This window comes from Cavia porcellus, unplaced genomic scaffold, assembly GCF_034190915.1.
Source record: "Cavia porcellus strain 051 isolate PalLab524CR breed Dunkin Hartley unplaced genomic scaffold, mCavPor4.1 scaffold_13, whole genome shotgun sequence".
Lineage (NCBI taxonomy): Eukaryota > Metazoa > Chordata > Mammalia > Rodentia > Caviidae > Cavia > Cavia porcellus.
The window spans coordinates 14,801,639-14,828,526 of NW_026947496.1; the positions used below are offsets into that span (position 1 = coordinate 14,801,639).

The following is a 26,888-nucleotide window of genomic DNA, read 5'->3' on the forward strand; positions in this document are numbered from 1 at the left end:
CAATGCATGGAGGAGCTTTTCACTGGAAAATGCCACCCAAAATGACAAGAGAAAAGATTTTAAATGAAACTAAAATGTAATGAATTTCTACTTCCTGTATTTTGCTGTGCCATTTTGTTCGGTTAAAATCTTAACCTGAAACAGCCATCTGGTTATTTTGCAGTTACTTCCTATACATTTACCGATTCTAGTTTAGATGGCTAAGTAGCAGACTAGAAAGTCGGGGAACATTTGGCCAATAATTAGGACTGTCAGTACTTAAATTACTTCAAATGTGAGGCATTTAAACTTCGATTCATTCTTCTTATAAGACTCAGTCTCAGTGCCTCATGGTAGAAATTTAGTTGATTCACTGATACGGCTAAGTCACACTGAGAGTGCTGTGGGTATTAATTAGGTCACTGCTTATAAAAGTTTTCTATTAAGCTCTGCTATAAACAGAAGATAAACCATCTCTACTAGCACAAAGTCACTGCTTTTTATTTCCATTTACTGTGTTATGCTAGCCATACCTTAATTCTGCCTTGCATATTAATTCATTGAGGTAAAATGTTAGTCTCAAGTTCACAGGTAGCAGAGAAAAGTTTAAACTCAGAGCTTCCTAAAGTTTATTTCCTTCTGACTTAAGTCAAAACAATACAAGTAGCAATTTCATTTAGCTACATTTTGATTCTTTCTAAAACACTGAAATAGACTCTTGAGACCTCTTCATTCAGTGTGATCTGGGCGTCTTTTCACCTGTTGGCACTAGTCACGATGAAAATGGACCTGCCACTTAGCATACGGTTGGTGCCATCGTGCAGTCTCCTCTATTTTTCTTTTTCTCCTGTGAACTGAGGGCCCTGTGTGTGATTGGCAGACTCTCCCACTGAGCTGGATCCCCAAAGACACCTTCTGCTTCTGCTGTGCTTTGGGACTCCAGTTCCACCATTTGACTGATTTACTAGTTGGCTTGTTAAACAAGAACTAGACTTTGTCATTCCCTTATGCTTGTTTAATGTAACATTCATCTTTTTCTTTTAATGGTAGGAAGATTTAATGTAGTTAAATTACTGTCAATTTGCCACCATAAACATTTTCTATATGAAGATTGTAAGGGCAGGATTATCAACAGTATAATTAACTTCGAATTAATTAGGAATCACAGTCCTGTTTCTGCTGGCTTCTGTTTCTTTTGCCCAGAAAATGTCTGTCTTCTTTTTATTTCTCTTCCATTTTGTGTGAAAGAATAATTATGTAAACACTCAAACATCTACAGGATGGTAAACAAATGTTTCAACAGAGAACAAAATGGCACTAATCACGAATAGAGGAAGCTGTACAAAGATTAATTACATTTTAGTTTTATTTCAAATTTTTTCTTTGTCATTTTGGGTGGCATTTTCGAGGGAAAAGCTCCATGATGTGTTGTTAACAAGCCAATTTACCAACCTTTATTACTCTGTAGCAAATATTACAGCTCTATAAAGACAGTTTACACAAGAAAGTACAAAATATTCTATGCCTATATGTATAAAAGAAAAGTAAATTAACACATTGAACAGTGACAATTGTAAAATTTCCGGTGATATCATTAGTAATGCAATGTGATGCATATCCAAAAGAGAATTACTTTATTCTTTTGGATGTCAGAATATTTTATCACTTTTTCTCCTTTTAATTTTAAAAACAAAACAAAAAAGGATAAAAATGATACAGAATTTCAAAAATAGGAAATTACCACTAGATAATATATTGCATATTTTCATCTTGAAAGTGTTTGTTCAGATCACAAGATTTAGGCAAGAAAAAATGATCAATCAGACAATGAAAACCAAACTGTTCTTCTTGATAACTAAGAGCGATTAGTAGTATAGTCACTTATGTGCATGTAAATATATACGGGGTGGGTAAATTTGTCATCTTTTTATATTCTTGAATCTCCATTTTGTTGGTTCTCTTTGGAAAATTAAAGAACTCAACAAAATGTTAGCTGAACTTCTAAAAAAAGAAACAATGTGAGAACAGTTCTAAGGTCATTAACAAATTCTGTATTGGTGGCATTGAAGACAGAGAGCAAACAAGCATTTTTCTTATATATGCAGCATTAGTCATTCAATGCAATATTAAATTTAAACTTTTCAGCCAGACATAGTGGCTCATGCCTGTCATCCCAGCACTCATGAGGCAGGAGGACTGTTGCAAGTTTGAGACCAGCCTGGGCTACAAAAGGAATTCAAGGCCAGCCTGAACTGCATAGAGACCCTGCATCAAAAAGACAAAAAAAATTTAAACTTTTCATGATTATATTTAGCTATGAACACATTATTTTCAAGTGGATCAGAAATACCAAGATACATGTTCACTCATTTTCTGATATTTTGATGTGTGTTTATCAAGTTGAATTTTAGTAGAAGATATTTAGTCATATTAGACAAGAAAAAGCAAATGGACAATTTTTAACAACTCCTGAATCTAGAAGGAGGAACACATTGACTGTATTATTAAAATTTTTTAAGTTTAAGTGTTTTTAAATAAAAAGCTAAAATTCTATGGTATTTTATTAAAATACACATTTTGATGTTGATGGTTGCAAACTTGGATTTTGTTTGACGCAATAGCTATTTTAGAGGCCTGAATATTTTGAGTTTTTAAATTACTTCATCAAAATGTAATTAAAAAGGAAACTATACCCCACCTGTCCACTAATGCCTGAGGCGTTATTGTTTATAAAACAGGTCGCATATTATGCCACAGGTTCTGACGATCACCAATGAAACAAAGTAATTTACCGAGTCCTCTGCCCTGTGTCCCACATTTGCAGCAACTCGTTGCTTCGTGAGTGGCAGAAGCTATTATGTTTGGTTCACATCCGAATGTGGGTCATTCACAGAAACCTAGCATGTGACATTTCTTTTCAAGCTAAAAAAGGACAAGTGTGAACATTTAGTTACTGCACTATTTTAAGGGTCATGCTAAGGATGGTGTCTATAACTTTAAGCAGCTCTAAATGCAAATATGTAGATGAAGAAGAAGCATCCATTATAATGATTCATTTCCAACTCCAACAGTTACAAGTAGGTTTGCTGATGTGATTTTACACACTAGTAATCTATAAGCTTCTGATGTGATCAAGAAAACACTCACTTAACTGATTTAACTCTATTAAAGTGACTCCAGGATAGCTCCGAACAGACAGAACACAAATAGTCAAACTTTTTTTGCAGAAATTCATTATTATTTTCACAGTGTGGAAAGCCACATATTCTTTAGCAGAACTGCGCAACACTTTAAATGAAGTGTATGACAACCAAGTATTGACATGTATGAAGACAGATTTGTTGCTTCTCTAGAAAACTCTTCTTAATAGCAGTTGAAATTCACATGGCTTTTGTTTGAGATCATACTTCCTAGACACAAATAGAAATACGGAGAACAAAGATGAAAAGGAGAATGAAGAAGAGAAATAGCATTTTAGATACAGGAAAATGAAAATGAACTAGCAACTCCTACTCCTACTCATGTTCAGAGAACCAAAGCTGTGCAATATGAGGTCAAGTTGCAGGGTCTCAGGTTTGCAAGGGGAAATCAGCCTCTGTCCAGTCTTCATTAATTTACTCATCTGGCTAACAAATCCTCATTCACACTTACTGATTATATGCCAAGTCCTGGGAGGATGGCAGCTGGGTGCACAACCAATAGAGGTAAGGGGCGGAGGGATGGAGGACCGACCAGAAGGATGACACGGTGGTGTGGGATGCACACAGCATTACAGTAACTGCAGTAACATGGACAGGGCAGGGGCTGGGTTAAGACTACATCACCGATCAGGGCAGCAATATGCAGGCTCAAGGCAAAAAGTGATGCACATAGTTTCTTTTGGCTTAAAACTCATTTGGTTACAGTGAGAAGAGCTCACTGAGATTTCATATATGGCAGCATATCGGATGGCCAATGTGAGAGTAAGTTGGGAGGAGACTGAGCAAGTTGGACTGGGGAGGTTGCTTTACAGATAGAACTTCACAAGTAGAACACACAAGGAATTTATGGAATCCAGAGGTGGTGGATATGAAGGCTTTTGGAGAAGAAAGAATTTGAGAAAAACTCTCAGATTTCTTTATTCTTTCTTTCTCATCTCCCCTGTCCCATCTCCCATCTCTTCTCTCTCTCTCTCTCTCTCTCTCTCTCTCTCTCTCTCTCTCTCTCTCTCTCTCCCTCTTTCTCTCTCCCTCTCTCCCTCTCTCACTGATCTTTGCATACACTAGGATAGAAAATCCTGGGTAAAGAGAATTTGAAGGCGAGCATTAGGATTTTATTTTCTGAATGCCAATCTTAAGGACCTTTTGGAATACGAGGGGTAATTAAAAACACCATGAATGCTTAAATTATTTAAAATTGATTACAATAATACATTGGCAAGAACAGTGCCATAAGATGTCTGGAGCAAGGAGATGCATTCAAATCTCTTTGAAATTAGTGACAATGTATCTTTTACTCTAACAAATTTTTAAATTTAAACATTAACTACATTTTGAATATACCTTTATGCCTGTATAAATATACATATATTTAAAGTTATCAGAACTATTTCAAAATTCTAAATTGTTAGACTAAATTTGGGCTTGTCTTGAAAGAACTAAATATTAGAACTAATATTTAACATTATAAGTATACTTGTCTAAGTTATAGTTCAATAGAAATATATTAAAGAATCTAATAAAAAACGTTCCATGAGTTTAGAGTTTCAGATTTGCAAGATTAGAAAGTCATGGAGATCTGATATACAACAATACTATCAAACAGAACACTTACTGTTAAGATAGTGAATGACATATTTCATAGCTACTCTCAGGCTGCCAATAGAAACTCATAATAATAGTAAATATTTATATTTATTGAGTAAATAACTGCAATACACATTTTATATACACTAAATGTTTCTTCAGTGTTTTAAGCTTCATTTGATTAGGCATGTTTTAAAATCAAAAGGAGTTAAAGAACTAAAACCATTGTCTAAGGCCACACAACTGATAATAGAGTCAAGGTTCAAGCTGGATTTAACCACCGCATTGCATTCATTTGCTAGAAGAAAATGATGTGATTTCTTGTTGTTACTGTTTACTATCTTAACCATTTGTAACTGTACTGTTTGGTATCACATTGTGGTGTGTCAGGCTTCTATGACTTTTTAATATGCAAATCTGAAACTCTAGCTCCACTGAACCCCAATTTACATTCTTCCCTCTCTCCAATCGTTGGTCACCACATTTTTACATTGATACCTGAGAGCTGGGGTAATTTAAACACCTCAACACCAGTGAAACAAGACAAAATTAGTCTAGCATGTTTAACATAAGATGTTCTCCTTGTTTATTGATACTGTAGCACAGAAGAGCATTTCCTTTCTTTTTAAGTCTATATAATATTCCATTGCATGTATGCCCCATCTTCCTTCTATCCACTCATCTGCTAATTTGACAGTAGTGTTGCTCAAACCTCTTGCACAGTGTGAATACTGCTGTGATGGAAATGGTTGTGTACAAGTCTTAGATATTCTGCTTTCTATTCTTTAAGATAAAATCCAGCACTGGTGTTGCTAGACGATGCAGTAATTACATTTGTAATTTTCTGAGGAATTTCTATGTTGGTTTACATAACTGTTGCCCTATTTTCTATTCCCATCAATAGCTCACAAGAGCTCCAGCTTCTCTACATCTTCCCCAACATTTGCTACTTTCTGTTCTTCTGATAGTGGTAATCCTATCAAGTATGAAGCAATAACGCATTGTGGTCTTGATTTGCATTTGCCTAATAATTAATGATGTTGAACATCTTTTCACAAGTTATTGGCTATGTTGATATCTTTCCTGGAGAAATGTCTCTTAAAATCCTCAGATCACTTTTAGTAGGGTGATTTGTTTATTTTGTTATTGTTCAGTTGAAGAAATTTCTTATGTATTTTGGATATTAATCCTTCTGCACAGATAAGATTTTCAATGATTTTCTCCCCTTCAGTAAGTTGCTGTTTAACTCTATGGGCTGTTTCCTTCAGTGAGTACGTAGTATCTGTAAATGCAATGTGGTACAATTTGTCTACTTTGGATTTCGTTATCTGTGCTTCCGGTGTCACAAATAAGAACTCATTGGCAGGAACAATGTCGTAAAATGCGGAAGCCCTCCAGGTATCTCCATGTGCCAATTCATGGGACAATACAACAGAAAAATTTTGAATCAGTTCTTAGTGATTCTGAGATTACCGTCACATAGTATTATTACATGCTGGTTAATAGGGTTCTACTATTCTAATGGCCAGGTTAAGGGACTGGCTATTCCAGCTCATCCTACTGATATTCCTTTGAAGACATTAGTTGGTTAGGTTATGTTGGAAGCAGTTTAGGGTCTGTTTTAGGAAAATCCAAACCATATAGAGGAAGTAAACCAGAACAGAAGCAGCCCTGTCTCAAACTGAACTCATGGATGAGGCCCTCGCCACTTGGAAAGGATGGTGCTGGGAAGAGGTCTGGGGGTCGTAACCAACATTAATGGGAAAGAAAGCTGCTGCTTGCACTGGAGCCACACTAGTGACACAGGCACCTTCTGTCATTTTAGGGTTGCAGAATTACGACTCCTGTGTAAGTGTGATCAAGATCACTAGGAATCTGCAATTCTGAGCAACTAACCTTGCTTCATATTAACCTACTTAACAGACCATTAGAGAGAAGAGACTCCTTGGGCAGGAGGCAGAGAATGGGGCTGGGACAGCAGGATCAAGATTTGAAATTATCAAGTTAATGCATAGAGTTTCCAAGAAGGCAGAGAATCTGCATCTGTGACAGGGCTATCATTTCCCTACGTGATTTAGATTTCGAGATGTGTTCTGACTAAATGTTCTGCATTTCCCCTGCTATGAGCAGCGTTCTGATACTTTTAACTTCACTAATCACATTTTATCGTATTTTCTTAAAGCTGGTCGTTGCCTAAAATGTCAAACTAGCAATCTGTACTGCTCACTTTGATAAGTCAAATTAACAGACTACATGAAAGCTGTGTGTATATCTTTTTGCATTTTATTATGTTCTGTCTGGGAATTCAAAATGAAAAACTCTTGGGAACAAAAAGTGTCATTTGAAAATGTAGACTGTCAATAATATTTACTTCAAAGATGTATCTTCACCATAAAAGAAAATATGCTCTTTTATTTATTCATGTTAATTCAGCAGGTCTTTGTCGTGTTCCACTATATTCCAGGCACTTTTTTTAGTACAGAAGTGAAGTAAAAGAAAAAATCAAAACAAGACAACCTTGTTTGAGCCTCTGTGGGAAAATGTCATATTCTTAGGCTACACAATTTCTTTTCCATTCTAGGTTGACCATTTCTGTGCCATTCAAACACAAGGTACAGGGTATCACGCACAAGCACTCTTCCTCAGTTTGTGGCAGTTGGTTGGCTTGATTATTTGTTCATTCAATCATTTGATTGATAAAGCTGGTGGAAAATCTTCAGGGAGATTTAGAGATAATATGAAACATACACAGAAGTGGATAGAGGCACTGGTCTGCCAAGATTATACAACCAGATGCAAGTACTTACTTGAAAGTAGGAAAGAAAACTTCCCAAGCTAAAACAACCTCAAGGCTAGGATTTGGAAGGTGCCAACCAGACAGTCTGAACCTTGTCTCTTCATCGAGGTACACAAACCTTCCTGACATCTGTTTCACAAAACTCACACACCCTGTGTACTATATGCTGCAGAGGAAACACTAAGTTCCCGAAGATTGCTTCTAGTTTTTTCTAAACCTCGGGTATTAGAAGAGTGCTAATTTATAAAAAACTAATTTACAGAATGAATAACTAATTATCGTAATCACCAGGTTTTCCTTTGGCCTTATAAGAAATAAGAACAACATGACGAAGAATGTTTGGTTTATCTTTCCTTGATTCTGGCAGCTATAGATAGATAGAGTTGGAGTGCAAACAGAGCTCTCTGTCCAGTGAAGAAAGGTTAAAGCACACAGCCAGGCTCATTAACCGATACCTTAGCTTAGGGTCTAATAGATAGCTTAGGGTCTGAGGGGTAGGGGAGAAACCCAGTGTACATGGTCTCCTCCCTGCAGTGAACCATTTTGATTACAAATTTTCCTTTTACTGGAACTGACACAGCACAGAATTTTAAAATACCTCTATTCCTAGGCAGGTACAGCGTAACACGCATATCCCATACTGCCGTTCCTGCATGGAACAGTAATAACCCCAATGATAATTTCAATGGATAAAAATTATTCACTTCTATATTATAAAAATTTTAGAATCTTTTCCTCAACATGTTATGCAATATTTTCCCCCTCATTGAGGAACACTGTAAAAAGAACTGATTCAGAAAGTATAAAATCTTGGATTATCTCATATATATTCTCTTAACAATAAATATGCTCATAATATTTTCATCAAAACCTGACTTTAAATTATTTTAATCTGAATTAATTTTCCCAAGAAATAAAGGACAGCAGCTAAAGTTATTAGGAACTATTAAATCAATAATTAAGAAGACCTAAGCATCTCCAAAACTAATTAGGTTGAGTACCAGTCTTTAAATTTGTATACAGCTTCCAGGAATGTAAAAGCCTAAACAAATCTGACATTTTAAATTGTAATTTCTCATTCTGTGTATTATAAACAACGCGTAAGCAGCCTGTGGAGCCTTGGCAGTTTTTAGATAAAGGATTTACAATTAAATTGTCTTTATGATACCAGGAATGCTGCAAGGCTATAAACACTGCTCACAGCTTCTCCCTATGCCAGTACTTAGAAGTGGCCATTAATGAAAGGTTGGTATAAGGTAAATTTTGTCAAAGAAGTTCTAGAAGACAGAGGCTCGCTCTGTCCATCACGCTGGAAACGAAAGTGATGAATTTTATTTACTTAAAACAAAACTCAGTATGGTAAAATGGCAAATAACTAATATCGAGAGATAATACAAATGTAAACAATAGAGCAGTGAAAAAAAAGAAAAAGTGATCTTTTAGATCTTGCCATTCTCCATATCCAAAGCTTCTGCGTGGCTTATGATAGATTTAATTCCAAAAACAGCCTTATAAAAATACAAGAAAATAACTGTAAAATTTCCAAATGAGGAAGAATTTTTTAAATTTCTGAGTTATTTAAACAGTGATAAAGACTTTGCCTAGTGTGAGTTTTAAATGTCTTTTATTTTGATTATTGCATGTACACAACACTAACACCCAGTGTGGGGAGCTGGGACGTGACCATCACACATTTTAGCTCCTTTTTCACTCTTTCCCTTCTCTCCGTCGCCCTCCTGAACCTCTTGATCTTACTCCTTTTCTCTGCACGTATTTGCAGTGTACAACGTTCCATGCCTGTGTGTAGCTGGTCTATGTGTGACAGATTTTAATTTCTTTTTCCTTCTCTGTCCCTCCAGTCCTTTCCCCGACTCTTCCTCGCTAAATCCCTTCCCCTTTGAAGAAAAAAAACTACCTCTTTGTTTGCTATTCTAAATCTTCTGTTTCTTTTTTCATTTATACTTTGAATTTCTCATATAAGAGAAAACATGCAACATTTAATATTATGTGTCTGATTTACTTCATTTAACAATATGGTCTCAAAGTTTATCTATTTCCCTATGTTTTGAGTTCACCTTTCTTTATAGCAGAGTAGTATTCCAAGCAAAATGAGCAGATGCTTCACAGAAGAATTGAAAATGGCAAACAAATACATAAGAAATGCTCAGCACCACTGGCCATTCGAGAAATGCAAATTGAAACATTACCGAGATTCCATTTTAACTCAGAGAGAATGGCCATTATCAGGAGATCAAATAATAATAAATGTCAAGGATAAATATGTTTATTTTTTAAAACAAAAGATAAGCTTTTAAAAGATAATTTAGAAAGTAGAGAAAACATCTGTTAAAACTATAACAAATGGCTTAATTCTGTCAATATATAAAATTCATATAAAACTGAGCAAAATTATTTGAAAAATCTGTAAAAAAAAGGGAAGGCAAAGAGGACACATGAAAAGTAACTTTACAAAAACAGAACTATGAGTAACAAGCATGTTAAGAATGTTTAATAAACAAAGGAATGCACATTTAGAAAAAGGGTGAGATTCCATTTCTGGAGATTACAAGAGGGTAACAAGTGATGTGACTATGGATTTATGAGTCCCCATCTGTTGTTACAATAGTTAGAACAACCCTAGGGAGAATTTTTTAATACTTATCAATGTCTTAGGAACTTCATAATTTCTCAACATGCTCTATGATGCTTTCAAAAGAATAATTTAAACATGGAAAGACTATGTGCCTTAAGATAGTTATAAGAATTATTTGTAAGATGCACAAAAGTCTGAAAGAGATTATTCTCCAGCAATAAATATTTAAATATTTCATATTGCTTACATAGTTCAAACTTATACATTATATGTCCAACAAATCAGTAAATGATACAAAATGTTTATCATAAAAGATTAAGTTGAAAGTCAGCATATGAACCCATACTCATGGTTTTTAATTTAATTTTGTTGTATGCAATGTTTTTAATTTCAACATTAACAAACACAATGACATGGGAAAGACTGAAATACATTTATCAGAAAATTAATAATGCTTTGTTAGGTGGTGAGATTTTTGATGCTTTTAAATGTACCTTTTGATTCTTTTCTTAAGTTTCAATTTTTGCTTAAGCATGATATATTCTTTCTAGAATATAAATATTAATTTCATTTAAAAAGAAGGTGTAATTTCAAATCCATACAATTATAGCCAGATCAAGAGCCTTCCACGGAGACAAGCGACTGATGTCTCTTTGTTTGTCTTTTTTCTCAGAGCCATCAGTGAGCTTCCTGATAGAAACTTGTCAGCAACCAATCACTGAGGATCGTGGAGGAATGAGGGCCAATCAGCCAACCTAGACAGGTTACCAGCTTGAACTCGCAGTCAGTTCCCCCTTGGAGCCTCTGGTGTAGAGAGCTAAAAGAAAATCTCTCTTAATAGCCAGCAAAATAGACTTGATTGCTGTGTTCCCAGAAGGTCAGCTATGTCATCACTATCGTGTCAACAAAAGAGTTAGGATTGTTGCTTTAGCATTTTGACTGAGGATGCTAATCAAAATCAGTCAACACGCAGAAACTGGCATTGGTACTTTTCATCAAGTTAATTCTTATGGTTTTCATGGCTCTCTACAAACCCCACTGAACTGGCTGTGGCCAGCACTTCCCTCACAGAAGAACTGCTTCCTCTAGATTGTGCCTTCTCAGAGAGAGACAGCTCACAAATAGCATTGGTGAGAGATTTTCCAGCTGAGACACTGCAATGAGTTTATTCACTCATAGAAAACATAGATATTTTCCCTGTGGGAAGTTTCTATAACTTTGTCCTAAAAAAATTCTAAAGAGTATTTGCTTCTAAAATTCAAGCAAAACTTTACCTGGAAGGTAGCTATGCTCACCACTATACCACCAATGTGCAAAACTTTACTTGGGATAACAAAGCATTGTGTGCTCTACTGGCCCACGTTAAGGATGTTGAACAAGTGCATAAAACTGAAGACTTCTCCTGAATTTTCCAGATTAACTCTATAATTTCCAGCCTCTCCAAGTCTTTGCTTCTATCATTCTTCATCTTATTAGTTTCCATTTCCCCATCAACATTTCCTTGTTGTATTATTTTCCTGTTTTATTCCTAAAGACATACTCTTTCCTTTAGATAATTAAGAACAAATCCTAATTATTTGATGCCTAAATTCTATCCTTAATGTTTCACACTTTGCAAGGAATTTAATGTATATAGCAACGATTTAAGTGAGAAGATGTCTTGATGTGGAGATAAATGATATATTATCTGATAATTCTTTACTTACAGAAGTCTAATATATATGAAGTACTTTCCATTTTTTTAACCGTGACACTGTGCATTTCTAATAATAAAGTGACTATCCATGGGAAGCCCCATTAAATGTACACATATGTATTATTTTTACCATGTTACCCAAGAAAATGCCTAAAATCTAGCAAATGAACAACCTTGCCTAGGGCCAGGTTCACCCCAAGTGAGTGGTCAAATGAAAACTGAATGATCAGAGAAGACTTTTTCCCTTCCCCAGGAAAGTAAGTGCCCTGGAAAGATGACATAGAGCATTTATGACATGTCAAAATATAAACCAAGCCTGGCCCTACGCAACACACATCCCCTGGAGAACCGGGCAATTTTACTACAGCAATGTTAGTGACCTAAGGGGGCACATCCGAAAATGTTCAGTCTACTGGAGAAGTGAGTTCACCTCCTCCGATCATCATGATTATGATATTCACTCCCTCTGCACCCTGCTACAAACCTGCAAGCGTCTGCCTTCAGCCCTGCTTCTTTCCTACCACAGCAACAGATGAGCTCTTTTTCCAAAATGCAAGGTACGGTAGTCTCTACCTGTGTTCCACTCTATGTCTTCAGACACCTCACCCAGCCAATTACCCCTCTTTGCTCACATATTTCCCACAATTCCTTTCTATATGGAATTTTCATCTCTGCGTAGAAATCAATGCGGCACCCTTAGTTAAAGGCATCATTTTTAAGGTATCTTTTTCTAACCACTTTCCATTTAGATCTCAGCTCAGTGACAAAAGAAAGTCAGTAAATCCTGACCCTTTGTTTTCATTCTGTGCTCAGTTAGCACACTGCAAATTAGCCTGCAGAGCAAGGAAACTCAAATCTTCAGCCACGTAAATCCAGAGTCTTCACTGATTTCTCTGAGCTCTACACTCATCTATTCAACTTCTTATGACATCTTTTCCCTTGGCAACATCAAAGATATCTCAAGGTCAATCTGAATGGAACTTTAACTCATCATCGATCTCTTGTAAACATTTACTTTCCATCCGATTACTGTCTGAGAGAGACGGCCACCCCTCCTCAACTACAAAACCTGAGGTCACACTCAATTTAATCTTCTCCTTTACCTTGAACTTTTAACAACTCCACAAGTTCTGTTCTGCTTTTTAGCTAATTCTTCAGAGTTCTCCAACTTTCTATTTCCAGTGTTGTTCTTAGTTCAGGCACGTGATTGCTCCTGTTTAAACTACTGAAATATCTTTCTAGCTAGATCTTCCTGTTTCCAACTCTATCCTTTTAAATCTACCTTCCTTTCTAAATGGCAGAATGATTATCCTAAAATTAAAGTTATTTAAAATCGTGTAGTGTTTTTACAATTCAAATCCAACATTTCTAGCATAATAGTAAATATAATCTTTCATCAGTCCTTGATGATAGATCTAGGTTAGTTAATTGCCATCTGTCCGTAAGCTGAATTCCCACCATATCAAAATATTTTAGATCTGTCAAATACTATACATCCTGCTTCCTCAAGACTGTATTTATTCATCCTTTTCTTTTGCCTACAAACATGCTAGCTTCTGTTTTTCTTCTAGGTAAATTATATTAAAACTTCAAAGATTACCTAAGTGTTACATTTCCACTGAAGTCTTTGGCTACTGTCCCCAAACTCCTCCGGACCTGTGCTGAGTATCTTTTCTCTGTGCTCCCTGTGTAACTGCTTCCTAGAATTTTTAAAACATCGGGGTAAGAACACTTACACGAGATCCAGTCTCTTCACTTTTAAGTGCACAGTACAATATTGTTAATGCTAAGCATAGTATTGTATAACAGATTTCTATAACTCAGTCAGCATAGTATTGTATAACAGATTTCTATAACCCAGTCAGCATCACTGAAACTTTGTATCTGTTGGATGGCAATTTTTTGTTTACACTTCCTTCAATACTGGAAATCACCATTCCACTTTTGTTTTTTTTTAGTTTAAATATTTTTGGTATCTTTTCTAAGTGGAAATACGTGGTAGTTGTGTTTCTGTAACTAGCATATTTCACTCAGTACAGTGTCTTTGAGACTCACAGTGCTGCATATTGATTACAGGATTTCTTCCTTTTAATGGCTGAATAATATTCTATGGTACATTTTTATCTCATTATCCATTCACCTACTGATGGATTTATGTTGCTTCCCATCTTGGTTATTGTGAATATTGCTGCAATGTATATGGAAAGGCTAATGATATGTCTCCTCATAACATCTCGTCTCTTTGTTTTTTTCAGTCTAACATACGTGCATTCACCAGTGAAGTTGTCCTGGCTAAAACTCCTGGCACCAGCTTCTACCTAGACATCAACCGTCATCCCGTCGACTCCCCTAGACCCCAGTACTGCACCCTCAGCCAGCAGGAAGTAGTTAAAGAGAAAAATCTTTGCCCCTTTTCCTAATAATCATAAGACAGGATATGAAAGGGTTGCTGGCCCAGACTGGACGCTATAGCCAGAAAAAGCCTCAGCCGGAATTAGGGAGCTCCTGCCTCCCCCGCCCCTGGAGATTTACCTGTAACCCTATACCCCCACCCTTAATAACCTGCCTCTGGCACCAAACTAAGACCAATGGGCTACCTGTACATCTCTAATGCCCCTTAGGATCCACCCCAGACAGAGGCTACTTATGTGCCTCACTCCACGTGTTCCAGAGAGAGATCACCGGCCCCGGGGTGAAGATGCCGTGCCCCAGGGGTTAGGGGGTGTCTCTCCCCGCATTCCCAAAATAAAGGTTACTTATATTTTATACTTCTTATCTTTTCAGCCACCACCGCCGGCCAGTCCTCCCCGCTCTTCCCCTTTACAGACTTATCAGCCAACAGTGCCTCAAAATCCCGATTTTAATTCTTTTGGCTAAATACCTAGAAGCAGGATTATTGTGCTATATGACAAAGTTTCATTAATTAAAACAGCACAGTACAAACATAAATGTATATATTGATGAAGGCAACAGAATGAAAGTTTCAGAAATGACTCTTCACGTGTACAGTCAGCTTATCTTCAACAGGGGAAGCAAGAATCCAATCAGGAGAGGGCTTTCAGCAAACAACACCAGGAGAACTGAATATCCACATGCAAAAGAGTGAAACTGAGCCCTTATCGTACACTATGGCCAAAATGCATTGAGCACTGAAACACGAGTCCTACAACCATGTGACTCCCAAAAAACAACAGGGGAGAAACCTCACGACAATAGTCTTGCAGTGATTTCACGGATATGACACCAAAAATGCAGGTAAACAAAGCAGGAAGAGGTGAGAGGGATCTTCTCACTGACCTGAAAAACTTCTGCACAGTAAGAGACCGGCAGCAGGTGAGCTGCTTTGGGTGCACTTTTTACTGCTTGGTATTTGTTGCTTTCCTTGTTTTTCTTCATACACATGCACGCTCACATGCGCACACGCACGCACACTCACAGGCGCACAAGTGCAGGTACACTGCTTGCTAAATGGAGCCTGGCACAACAAGCTCTGTGAAATCAACATCAACGCTGTAGGATGATTCTTACACTGGATTTTGGCAGGAGGAGAAAAAGACAATCGCAGGCATCCTTCCCAGAAAATTTCCCAGAACGTCCTCGGCTATCAAAGGATTACTCCTTGATTCCTGTTTGTCCCTTGTCTGGACAAGTTTAAAGAGTCACAACAAAATTGGCTCTGTTCACCATGGGGAAATAGCTTTCCAAAAGTCAAACAGTTTCTTGCGAGTTTGCGTAACATGTGTCATAGCCAACCATGGAAAGTTTTACCTTAGTGATACAAAGATTCTAACTTCGGTTCTCAAGCACATTCTCACAGTTCAGGTCTATAACAAGACTAGAGGCTGAACAAACTGAAGAACAGAATAATGGTAGCACCTTACCTGAGACAGTACATATAAAAAATCAAGGAAGAAATGATGAACAGGAAGATGTACAGTAGCACGGTGATCGATGCACCAAGAATTCCTGATTGTTGTGATCTTACAAACATCCAGTAAAGTTTTGCTGCATCAGCTGTAGGAGCCTCCTCACTATGGACAAGCCGCTGACAAGGGAAAACACAGATTAAAAGAATAAGAATGGAAACACTGATGATCAAGTTAGGCTAAAGACACAAAGACTGTGTGAAACTATAATGTTTTGAAATTAAATATGCGAAGTACCAACACTTGCCAGATCTTCCTCTCCAGAAAGATGGACAAGTTGGGGAGGACTGGACTTAAATGCTTAGTTTACTGTTTTTTTTTTTTTTTTTTCATTTTTCTCTCTAAGCCTTTAAATGCAAATACTCAACCCACCATTCATGAAGGTAAGGCCATGTTTTATTTATACTATTTGTATATACTATTGTACTATTAACTTCAGAATTTAATGAACAAAAGATATGAAGAAATTAAATACAATGGTAGAAAGATGCCCTTATGTCTGAAGCAGATTTGATAGGAATTTAATTTGTGCTATGCATAGAAGAGATGTTTATTTTAGAAACTTATAAAAATAGTTATCAGGCTATTTAATGTGAGCTTGGAAACCAAAGTTTACTTTAGGTTAATTTAAAAGTAAGCTTTTGTTTTAAATGAGGAAAACATTTTATATTGGACTATAAAGAAACAGATGGAAGTGACTTATAACAAAAGGAACAAAAAGATAAATATAAATTGCTAAGGACCTGCAGTATCAGCATATAACCCCATCCGCCTTTGACTTTTGTAAAATAAGAACATTCTTTAATTACAGACCTCATAACATCAAGTGAAATTGATATGCAATGGAAGTATGAAGTATTTTTCTCCAAGATGAGAAAAGAGGAGATATCTTTAGTTTCTAAGATGACAATTATATAAATATAGTTTAAGACACGTTTAAAGTACTAATCCAAATCACATATGTGTAGAAGAAAAAAAACCTAAACAGGTTAATTTGTATTTCCTTCACACTAAAATATACATTCATTGGGCACTGACTAGAATTCAGATGCTTCAATTCTCAACTACCGCTTCTTTTTCTACACAGTGAAGTTTTATTTTTATAGTCTGCATTTGTCAACCAGTCTCCCAGGCAGCATGGGACCCACTGCGAAGACTCCAGGCAGCAGATTGGTAAATATTATCAAGTATTCCTCTTTTTCCAGAGCTTACCTTTTATTATTCTTTAAGGATAAAGAATAGACACAGACTCATTGGTGGATCAACAACAACAAAAACGATGTGCTTGATGCCAATAACATAATTGATAGGAATTGATATGGACACTGACAATATCCCCCAGTGTCCTCATACATTCAGAGGCAGGGATTTTGGAAGGCAGTGGGATCATGGGAGCTCTCTAATCATCAACAGAGTTTCATGTGCCTTAGGAGATAGGGCCAAGTGGGAAGGGATGGGACAGCTGGGTCACCCAGAATGGTTTGTCTCTCTTGGGCTCTTCTCTTCTCTCTCTGCTTCCTGGTGACCAGGAGGTGAGCAGCTTTCCCCTGCCCATCCCCTTCCACAGAGATGGTTGCCATGCAATCAGCTGACCCTGGACTGAAACTGTGAGCCAAAAGAGATCCCTCCATCTTACCTTGTGGATGCTGGATACTCTGTCCCAAAAAAATAATGAGATAATGATCTATCCCGAAGATAAGGATCACTCATTTGATCCACCTATATTGAACTCCTACTTTCTTTACACTCAGAAGAGAAAAGATGGAATAAAGTTAGATCAAAGCATCACCGCCTTCTTGGAATATGATTTTCAGTGTCGTGGGATGAGTGATAAGTAAGCATGCAAGTAAGACTAAGAAATATGTTCCATCCATGAGTGATCTGAGGAAGATAAAGAAAAGAAGCTATAATAGGTATGTGAGCCCACGCTCTCTATCCATGTGACAAAATACCTTAGGAAAACACTTACAAGCAGGATGGGTTTATGTTGGCTCAGTTTCAGGGCTTCAGTCTATGATCAGTTGCCTCTTTGTCTTCCATTTGTACTAAGCTATGTCATTGTACCATGTCGTTGTGTGTGCACAGTTTTGATTTCCTAACTTGATTTTAAAACCTTCCCTGAACCATTCAGGCAAAGGCTCTTTCAGCTTGCACCACCCATAGAACATGGTCTCATGGGGTCGTGGAGTCACGGCCTTGGGATGTTTGTCTGGCTCCCTGCACTTTCTACTCTGGTGCTCTTCTTCTGCTCTGCTTCTGCTGCCTTGAACTGAGCAGCTCTGCCCCACCATGTGCATCTGACATGATGTCTCTGTTTTGAAGCCAACCAACCAGATTAAACTTCTCTTCCTTAAAGCTGTAGGTGCAGGGTGCTATATCTCAGCAAGGAGAAAGTGACTAACACAGCAAACTTTGGTGAGCACCAGAATACCCTGCTAACCCTTTCCCAGAGCCCCTTGTGTGGGCCTGCATTTGCATTTGTCACTTCCCAAGCGATATCACTACTGTTGGTTCAAGGACCAAGCTTTGAGAACCACTGCTATAGATCAGTACTTCCCACGCTTCAGTGCCCTCTCAAATCACCTGCTGAAAATATTAAAATGCATATTTAAGTCCATCCAGGGACATGTCCAAGTACATGTCTATAGGTTCCCAGGGAATTCTGATGCTTCTCATCTGTGGATTACACACAGTTTTAAAGATCTTTTTGAAAGACACTGGGAGTAAATATCATTTGCAATAAAATATGATGGATGCTAACTGGAAAACTGGTAACTTCGGAGACTTAGAAGAAACATTTAGCTTTTCTTCCCAAGTACAAAGAGACACTGGTGCTATATTCATCTTTTAGAAGCCAAGTCAGTTTCATCAAATTACAGACCTTGGACTGGTTCTAAGATGGCTCTGCTGGAGGCTACTTTCCTGAAGATTACATCTGAGGCCCCAGTGTAAATTAAGCCTGCTCATTTTGTCATTTGCCTTGGATACAGTGGACGGGTTGGCCATTAATCTGCCTAAGGACATAAGGAATAAGGAATGCCATCCTATGCAGACGTTCCTTCTGAGAAACGCCTGATGATCATACAGGACAGCTGCTCATCGCTCCCAAGAGCTTCCCATCTGGCCTGGCACAGGCTCAGTCCCAGCACTACATCTACTCAATATGCATGTCAGGCCTCTGGGAGGAATTGGGAGATGCCAGGGGATATGGTTCTCTTCCAATGCAGATGCAATCCTCTCTATATCTTCTGCTCAACAAACCTTGACAACACCATCTCCTTCGCACTGGTCTATAAACTAAAGGAGGTAAGATGTGGACACAGTCTAGCTGGCTCTCCCTCAATCCACACAGGATCAGAAGGAATCTCAACAGAAGGGTGGAAAACACTTTGAGATGGCTCCAAAGGTTCCCTCTTCTGCAATGCTATCTGGGTGATCTGTGATTCTGAGGCTAAAGAGAGTGGTTGCACGCCAGCATGTGAAAACAAGTCTGCTGTCAAGTTCTCTGGAACTGCTTTGCATATGGCTCTGCCTCCAATTCCAGCAGCAGTACCAGGAGCAGGCTACACTGGTAGGCTCTTTGTGGACTGTTTTAAAGTTCCTTTAATAACATTAAATGATCTACATGCAGGCAAGGTCAAAGATGTGTAGCAGAAGTCATTCCCATTCAGAAATAAGAAGTCCAGACTTGCATATGAAACCTACAAAGGTACCAGTGGACTCAGGGCTTTAAAGACAGCCCAGGAAAACACATTAAGTGAAAGCCCAGCCCAGTAAATAGCAAAGGGGAAAGAAGGCTTTTAGGGTAAAATACCTAACACTTGTTACCCAAGATGTGGCCCAGGGAGCTAAAATCATTGCTATGGGAATGCAGAATCTCAGGTCCCACTGGCTGAACCAGAATGAGCCAGTGAAATCCCAGGGACTCTGTGAGCACATTAAAGCAACACATTGCCCCAATCTTAGAAGGCTAATTAAGAAATCTGCCTTGTTCTCAGGCAAAGAGTAAGCTTACTATGTGGCCTTGGGCAGATAACAGAATTCTCTGTGATTGGTTGCTTCCTTTGAGTTGTAAAATGAGAACAATAAGTATGTAATGAATTATGAGATGCTTCAAAAATACAAAGCACTTTTCAGTATTAGAATTCTCGTCACCACTATTTTATATACAGCATCGTGTACTTCACCACATCACCTACAATCATGCAACCCAAACACTCTTGTGGGGTAAAGGTATACTACGCTTGTCATTTCACAGGCATCGCAAATGTCACAATAAACGCCTGTGAAATGGTTTTTGAAATGTATTATTTAGAAACATTCTAAAAATTTTCTCTTCTTAAGTATATATTTTATATCATAAAGCAGCTAAATAGCCTAACTGATTTACAAAACGATTGCACAATTACATTTATGGGAAGTCTGCTATTTTTTTAATTTTTAAAATATTAAAAATATTTTTACTATTAAAAAAGAGCAAAAATTTGTACCGCTCCTTGATAAGTAATTTTTTAAAAAATGACAGCTAATTTGGATGAGATCCCCTATATTATTTTCTACTTCTTTTGCCATGTTTGTCTATGATAGTTAAAATTATACTTAAAGAGGCCAGGGATATAGCTCAGTGGCACCGTGCCTGCCTGGCAAGCATGAAGCCCTGAGTTCAGTTCCCGCTACCAAAACAGAAAAGATTGCATTTACATTTATTACACTAGACATCCAAGATACTTTATGAAGACTTAATAATTTCAATTTAAGATTAAATATTGAATGTTCATCATTACTGAAACTTCTTATGTCAATAAATCCATGCACTAAGGCTAAAGTCTATGTCAAGGACTCATATCCTGATTATTTTGTTTGACTTACCCCCAGGAAAGTATCCACTACAAACACCGCCGGTGGGTCTAGAACTGTCCATAGACCCATGGTAATGATTAACTTTGACAGGACATCAGGGCAGGAGGCAAACAGCAGCTGACAGCCCCATCTGATCAGAACTAAAAGGAATACAACCGCATTCAGCATTAAAGGCCCCGCCACAATCACGGCCAGCTCTTCTGCGATGCTTAGTGAAGACCATTGGTAGCAAAGCTCAACCGTGTAGGGGTAAAGATGGAACCTGAGGGAACAAAGTATGAATCACACACTTACAAACAAGCAGAATTAAAGTGCCAAGTCTGCAAAGCTATTCAAAGAACTGTGTGTTTTGTTTTCTTCTTTTAAAACCATAGAAAACTCAATACTTAAGAAAACTTGATCCAAAAACTTAAAAGAAAAGAAAAGAAAACTTGACATGAAATTAAATGTTAGATATCTTCATCACTTCCTGATCCTTCAATAATACCTGGAGAATTCACAATCAAGGAAAAGGCAAATGCAACTGTTTTCATGGATCTTGTCAAAGGGCATGGAAATTATCTTAGCACAGGAAGTACGTCAAACAGAACTGCAAAACAGAGCAGTCTCTGGACGGCAAGCTTACAGCTCACAGTACTTATGTGTAGACTATTTTAGATGCAAAGCGTAAAGGTGGACTTCCTAATAGCAATGAAATAGAGACATCTTGTAAATCTAATCATTCTTCAGGATTTCATGTAGCTGACTGACTTTAACATTAATTCCTCTCTAGGTAGACTCCTAAATTCACAAATAACACCAGCATCTCTGGCAACCACCACTTCACCCTCCTTAGTCTAATCAGCTCTGGAGCTCAAGCAGCCTGATCCAGGATTATATACCACCTTTTGTGCAAAGTAAGTGTTTGGGCCACAGAATTTTCTCTCCCCTGAGTTTCAGCCAATGGAAAGTTGCTTCATAATTAATTCTGTCTGTGCATTTTGTTTATCAGTGGCCTACTAAAGAGATCTTCATTTATTCTATTCTTTCACTTTGATTTCTAAGTAAGGGTTTTGTTTGTTTTTGCAGTATTAAGGATTGCCAGGGCCTTCACACAAAGTTATACTCCTCTATTTTTTTTTAAAGTATTTTTATTTTCAGACAATCTTGGAAAGTTGCTAAATGGTCCAAGTGGGCCTTGAGCTTGGTATCCTCCTGCCTCAGCATTCCGGAGAGCTGGATTACAGGTGTGTACTGCCACAAGTCTCTGTATGCTTTTGCTCATAACTTGTAAATATCAAAGCATATTTCTTAACACAGTATGCAGCACAGAGGGATAACAAAAGAAATGCTCGCGGTGAGTGTTGTTGTTACTGTAGGTCACAGTTAGGATGTGACACAGGCTACTGCATGATCCACAACTGAGGACCAGACGACAACCAGAAAAACAGCTCATGAAAGATTAAGTCCTCTGTTGCCTAAGACACTGGTTCATCCTGGCTGTTGAGATATTTCCTGTCAACTCATTCTTACTAACAGCTAATAAAGATAAGGCTTCCTTTTCTATTAAAGAATAAATGAGCTAACAGGAAAAATAACAAGCCTAAACATACAATATTTATCTTTTCTGTTTTGGAGTCCTTCAGATAAACAAAGAAGAACATGAACAAAAAGAAAGAACAAAATGAAATATAGGAATATCCAGCAATATTAATGTTGAAAAGCCCTCCCTCAAAAATGTAGTTAGCTAATTAATGTACATGTATTTATCTGCAATATATTCAGGTATTCATAATTTACTATTAATATACATAGACATATACATATACACACCATTTTTGATAGTATATTCTATTTCTTTTATAAGTAGCCCATTTATTTTCATTAACTTTTAAAATTGTTTGTGATCTGCTTAATTGAAAATATAAACACATCTTTGTTTTTATCCATACCATCTACATTTGAGAAAATGCATCTCCCTTGTATTGTCATCTATCTGCCTGTCTATCTACAGTGCCGACAAAATTATGTTTATAGAGAGATAACCTTTAAAGTGTCATCTTTTCCCACAGGATAATGGCCCAGAAAGCTGCCTGGGTTTGAGTTCAGTAATTGTTTGAATTCAATCATTTTGCACAAAAAGCAATCTTTGCTTCTCTGAGTATAGGTAATAAATCAGACTTAGGTTACTCTGAAATACCTTCCGCCTAAGTCACTCTGATAAAATCAAAACAGAATAAAAACATGGGTGCTAAGTTCCTTGTTTGGATTCTGCTCAGATATTAGAACGTATTTGAATCTGCTAAGTTTTAAATAAATATTTATGTGCCTGTTGTGTATCTGTGTATACAGGGTCCACAGTAAGATGAGACTGTAACTGTAATAGAAGTTCTTGTTCCCAGATAAAGACATTTGTGTCTTTTTAAATTTTACCTCCATTCTAGGTTTTCCAGTAAATGGACAGGAGAGGTATTTTGTACATTCACTGTCATATTAATACAATGAAAATATATTCTTTCAAATTTCCGAGAAGTTACTCACTTTGTCACTGGAGTGGAGATGGCCTGGAGGAAAAGCCACTGGCCAAAGTAATGCAGGCAGAGCCTCAGGAAGCAGAGGGAAGCCATCAGCAGGAGGGTGTACCAGAAGCCCGGGCTTTGCCACTGTGCAAACTGCAGTTCTGAAAACACCGACATCCTCACAAAATGGAGATGCTTGAAGAGCCCTCCAGGTCCAGGTCCACTACTACCAGCCACCGAAGCACTGCTGCAAAGAAGGACAACAGACACATCCTGCATGCTCTGGGTCGCAAATACCTCCCGGTGGCTCATGCTTCATAGCTTGGTCCCCAGCGGATGGCACTTTTGGGAAGCAGCAGAAACTCTGGGACACAGGACTGAGTTGGAGGGGGCAGGTCCCTGGGTCACGCCTGTGAAGGGGATATTGGGTCACCAGCCCCTGGTGCTCCCTACTTTTCTCCCTCTTTCTCTGCTTCCTGTCTGTCGTGAGGTGAGCTGAGCTGCTTTGTTCCACCATGTGCTCCCCACCACAGTGAGAAAATGAATGTTGCTTCACCACAGGCCCAGAAGCAACAAAGCCAAGGACCCTGCACTGGGACCTCTGGAACGGGCAGCAAGGAGAAACCTTTCCTCCTTGAAGTCGCTTTTCCCAGGTATTTCATCATAGCAATGGAAAGCTCGCTGACACATATTCTGAGCTTGTAGCACAATTTTGAAAGAATTATTCTGACTATTATAATAGAGACAATGTGGAATTAAACTGAATGAAATTACTTTAAACATGTGATAATTGAAAATATTTATGTTTCTGTTTGTTATAATGGATGACCAAAGGGAACATAAACACATATCAGTGAAAAGCAAATCAAAATTACAGAGAGTTATGGGTTACTTAAAAATAAAAAGAAAATAACAATTACTAGCAAAGATATGGAGAAAACAGAATCCCGTGCACTATTAACAAGAGAGTAAGATGATTCAACCTCTAGGACACACACTCCTAAAATTAAAATATGCAATTACTATATGATCAAGAAATGCCACAGCTGGATAAAGACTGAAAGCAGCATACAGAATTGAAAGTAGCGTGTATAAGTGGCATCTGTACATCTCAGTATTAGCTACAAGAGCCACCACATGCAGACAACATAAATGTCCACTTATGAATTAATAAAAAAAGTGTACATAAAATGGAATATTATTCAGATTATTTTTTGAAAAGGAAAATTCGACAAGCTCTAACATGAATAAAGCTTGTGGATGTTATACTAAACAAAATAATCTAGTCACAGAAGGACGAATATTGAGTGGTTCTGCTAATACAAAATATCAGTAGTAGTTAGAATCATAGCAACAGAAAGTAGAATGGTAGTTTCCCAGGGCTGGGGAGAAGGGAATTGTTGGGAGCTGCTGTTTCACGGGTACAGAGTTTCAGTGTTACAAGATAATACATTTCTAGAGTTGGCTATGTGGCAATATGCATATACTTATATTTAAAATATGAATATTTAAATATGAACATACTGTACATTTAACCCTATGGTTAAAATGATCAATTTTATGGTATCTTACTATGATTTTAAGTTTCCCACCATAGTCTTTCTTCATAAAGATTTGACTTATGAGTATGTAATCTGTTAAAGATCAGCTATTTCATGTATAAAATTAGCGTTATTAACATACCATTAAAATACACAAATAAGAATTATTTCATTCCTTAACACATTATAGATATTTTGTGTCAAAATAAATATAAAAGAATCCCATGACAATTGTTGTGATTTAGCTCTGATTACCACTCTGCGGTTACCTCTGGGATATTTTCATAGTTTCTAAAATTACAGTTTTTGTGAGAAAGAAGACGAAGAGGTCTCCAAAACTAAGGGCGCAATCAGAAACAATTTATCCAAGAATATACAGAGGTAATACGGAGTTATCACAGTGCAGAGAATAAAAGGCTGTGACCTAATACCCTGGGTAAAATTCTCTTTACCTACATTTTCTCATCCAGAGAAAGAAAACAGTAGCACTTCCCACATCCCAGGGTCAGCCTGTCTCTCTGTCAACAGATGTAAAACATGACTCGTCTGTCACAGTAGTGAATACTTAACATGCAAAACCTCCTTTCTCTTCTCATTCTGAACAGTGCTATACTGAGAAAGGACAGGTTTTCATCATTCCTCCCAAATTTAGAAAATCTGCACAAAGGATACCACTTTTTATATTTTTCCCTTTAATTTTGAAGAGTTACAAATATAAGTATGCAAGTATTTATTATTTAATTAAAGCAGTTAAGGTCATTAGCATCTATCATGTGATTAATTAACCCAGGACTTGAACTTCCTAGGAGCTAGCCTCCAGATTCCTGGGCTAGCTTGTCTAATTCCACTCTAGAGTGATTTTCTGAGTGATTCACTAAATTAATCACCAAAAATAGTCCTAATGATAAACATGCCTGCCAAAGTGGAAACTAGCACGAGAATGAATAGTTCATTTGACTTGGAGACTAACCTCTGGAGAGCAGAACACAGAAAGAAATGAAATCCATAGATAATCTATGCAAACATATACACACAAATATGTAGTTGTTTTACTAGTACATGTGTACCGAACACGATGTCTACATTCATTTTATGGAATGGGTACATGTATTCTACACATCTAGATTCATTTTATTCCCCTCCCACCCACCTTCCTTCCTCCATCACTAGATTCCCTTTCCCCATTTTCATTATCATTGTTACTATTTTTTTAGTTTATGCTTACAGCATACAACGATCACATTCACTGTGGGAAGCTGAGACATGTACATGATGCATCTTGCATTTTTTTTTAAACATCCTTTCTGAAGACTATCAAATATGATGGCAATTTTGGCAAAGAGAGAAGATAAATAATGGAAACAAAAGTCTGACAACAGTAACCTAATTAAATGGAAGACAACCCACATCCTTAACTGTAGATTTTTGGTCTCCGTGGGACTAATGGGTCATCAAAAGTGTCACTGACAGTTCCTTTGTGGTGATCTTGTCTGTATTTTGCCGTGAAGATGTGGAGGCTCGCCTAACTGAAAACTAGTCTCTATATTGAGCTTGTTTTTCAATTACACAAATGGAGGACCAGACAAACAGGAAGCAGATTCCCTCACACACCGCGCCGAGGCTTTGCTTTATACCCAGTGATGCGGTCAAAGAACTGAGTGTCCTACCGAAGAATCCCAGAATACCTTACTGTATGTGCCATCATATGAAATGAAATCCAGAGCTGTCTACACTGCTAAAGTCAAATACCCTTTACATGATCTCTTTTTTCAGTTAATTATTCTGTCACTGTTTAGCCTCTTCAAAGGGAAGGGAAAATCAAATGCAGATTTGCCATTGTGTTGTTTGCAAAAAACTGGAAAATTTCAAATGATGAAAAACAGAAAAGACAGTAGCTTCTTTGACCTTTGGAAATTTCCACTGTTGTTTTCATATCCATTGACATAAATGACTAAGTAACTGTGCTCGGGCACTGAAACCACTATAAAGTCATGCTTTTATCATTTGTTTCACTAATAAAATGCTTCTAAGCCACCCTCAGAAACCGATATTTATTAGACTTCTGATTTAGAGCAAACAGTACTAAAATTTCACTATACGTCTTTTGTATTTAATTCAAACTATTCAATTATCTCATTCCTTGGCAATGCAATATTTGCTTTTATTTGTTTAATATTGATAACTCTTATCAGCTGGATCTAAAGATGTAGGAAA

The 26,888-nt window shown here is 37.4% G+C and overlaps 1 protein-coding gene across 1 annotated transcript in view; it reads right to left on the bottom strand.

The window, feature by feature from the left end:
- Positions 1-26,888, bottom strand: part of LOC101787516 (uncharacterized) — a 275,776-nt gene that overhangs the window by 69,653 nt on the left and 179,235 nt on the right. The window contains exons 28-30 of the mRNA XM_063259710.1: positions 23,156-23,380; positions 20,645-20,897; positions 15,731-15,894 (exon numbers count right to left, since the gene is read on the bottom strand). Coding sequence (XP_063115780.1) covers positions 15,731-15,894; positions 20,645-20,897; positions 23,156-23,380 — 642 coding nt within the window. The remainder of the gene's footprint in view (positions 1-15,730; positions 15,895-20,644; positions 20,898-23,155; positions 23,381-26,888) is intronic.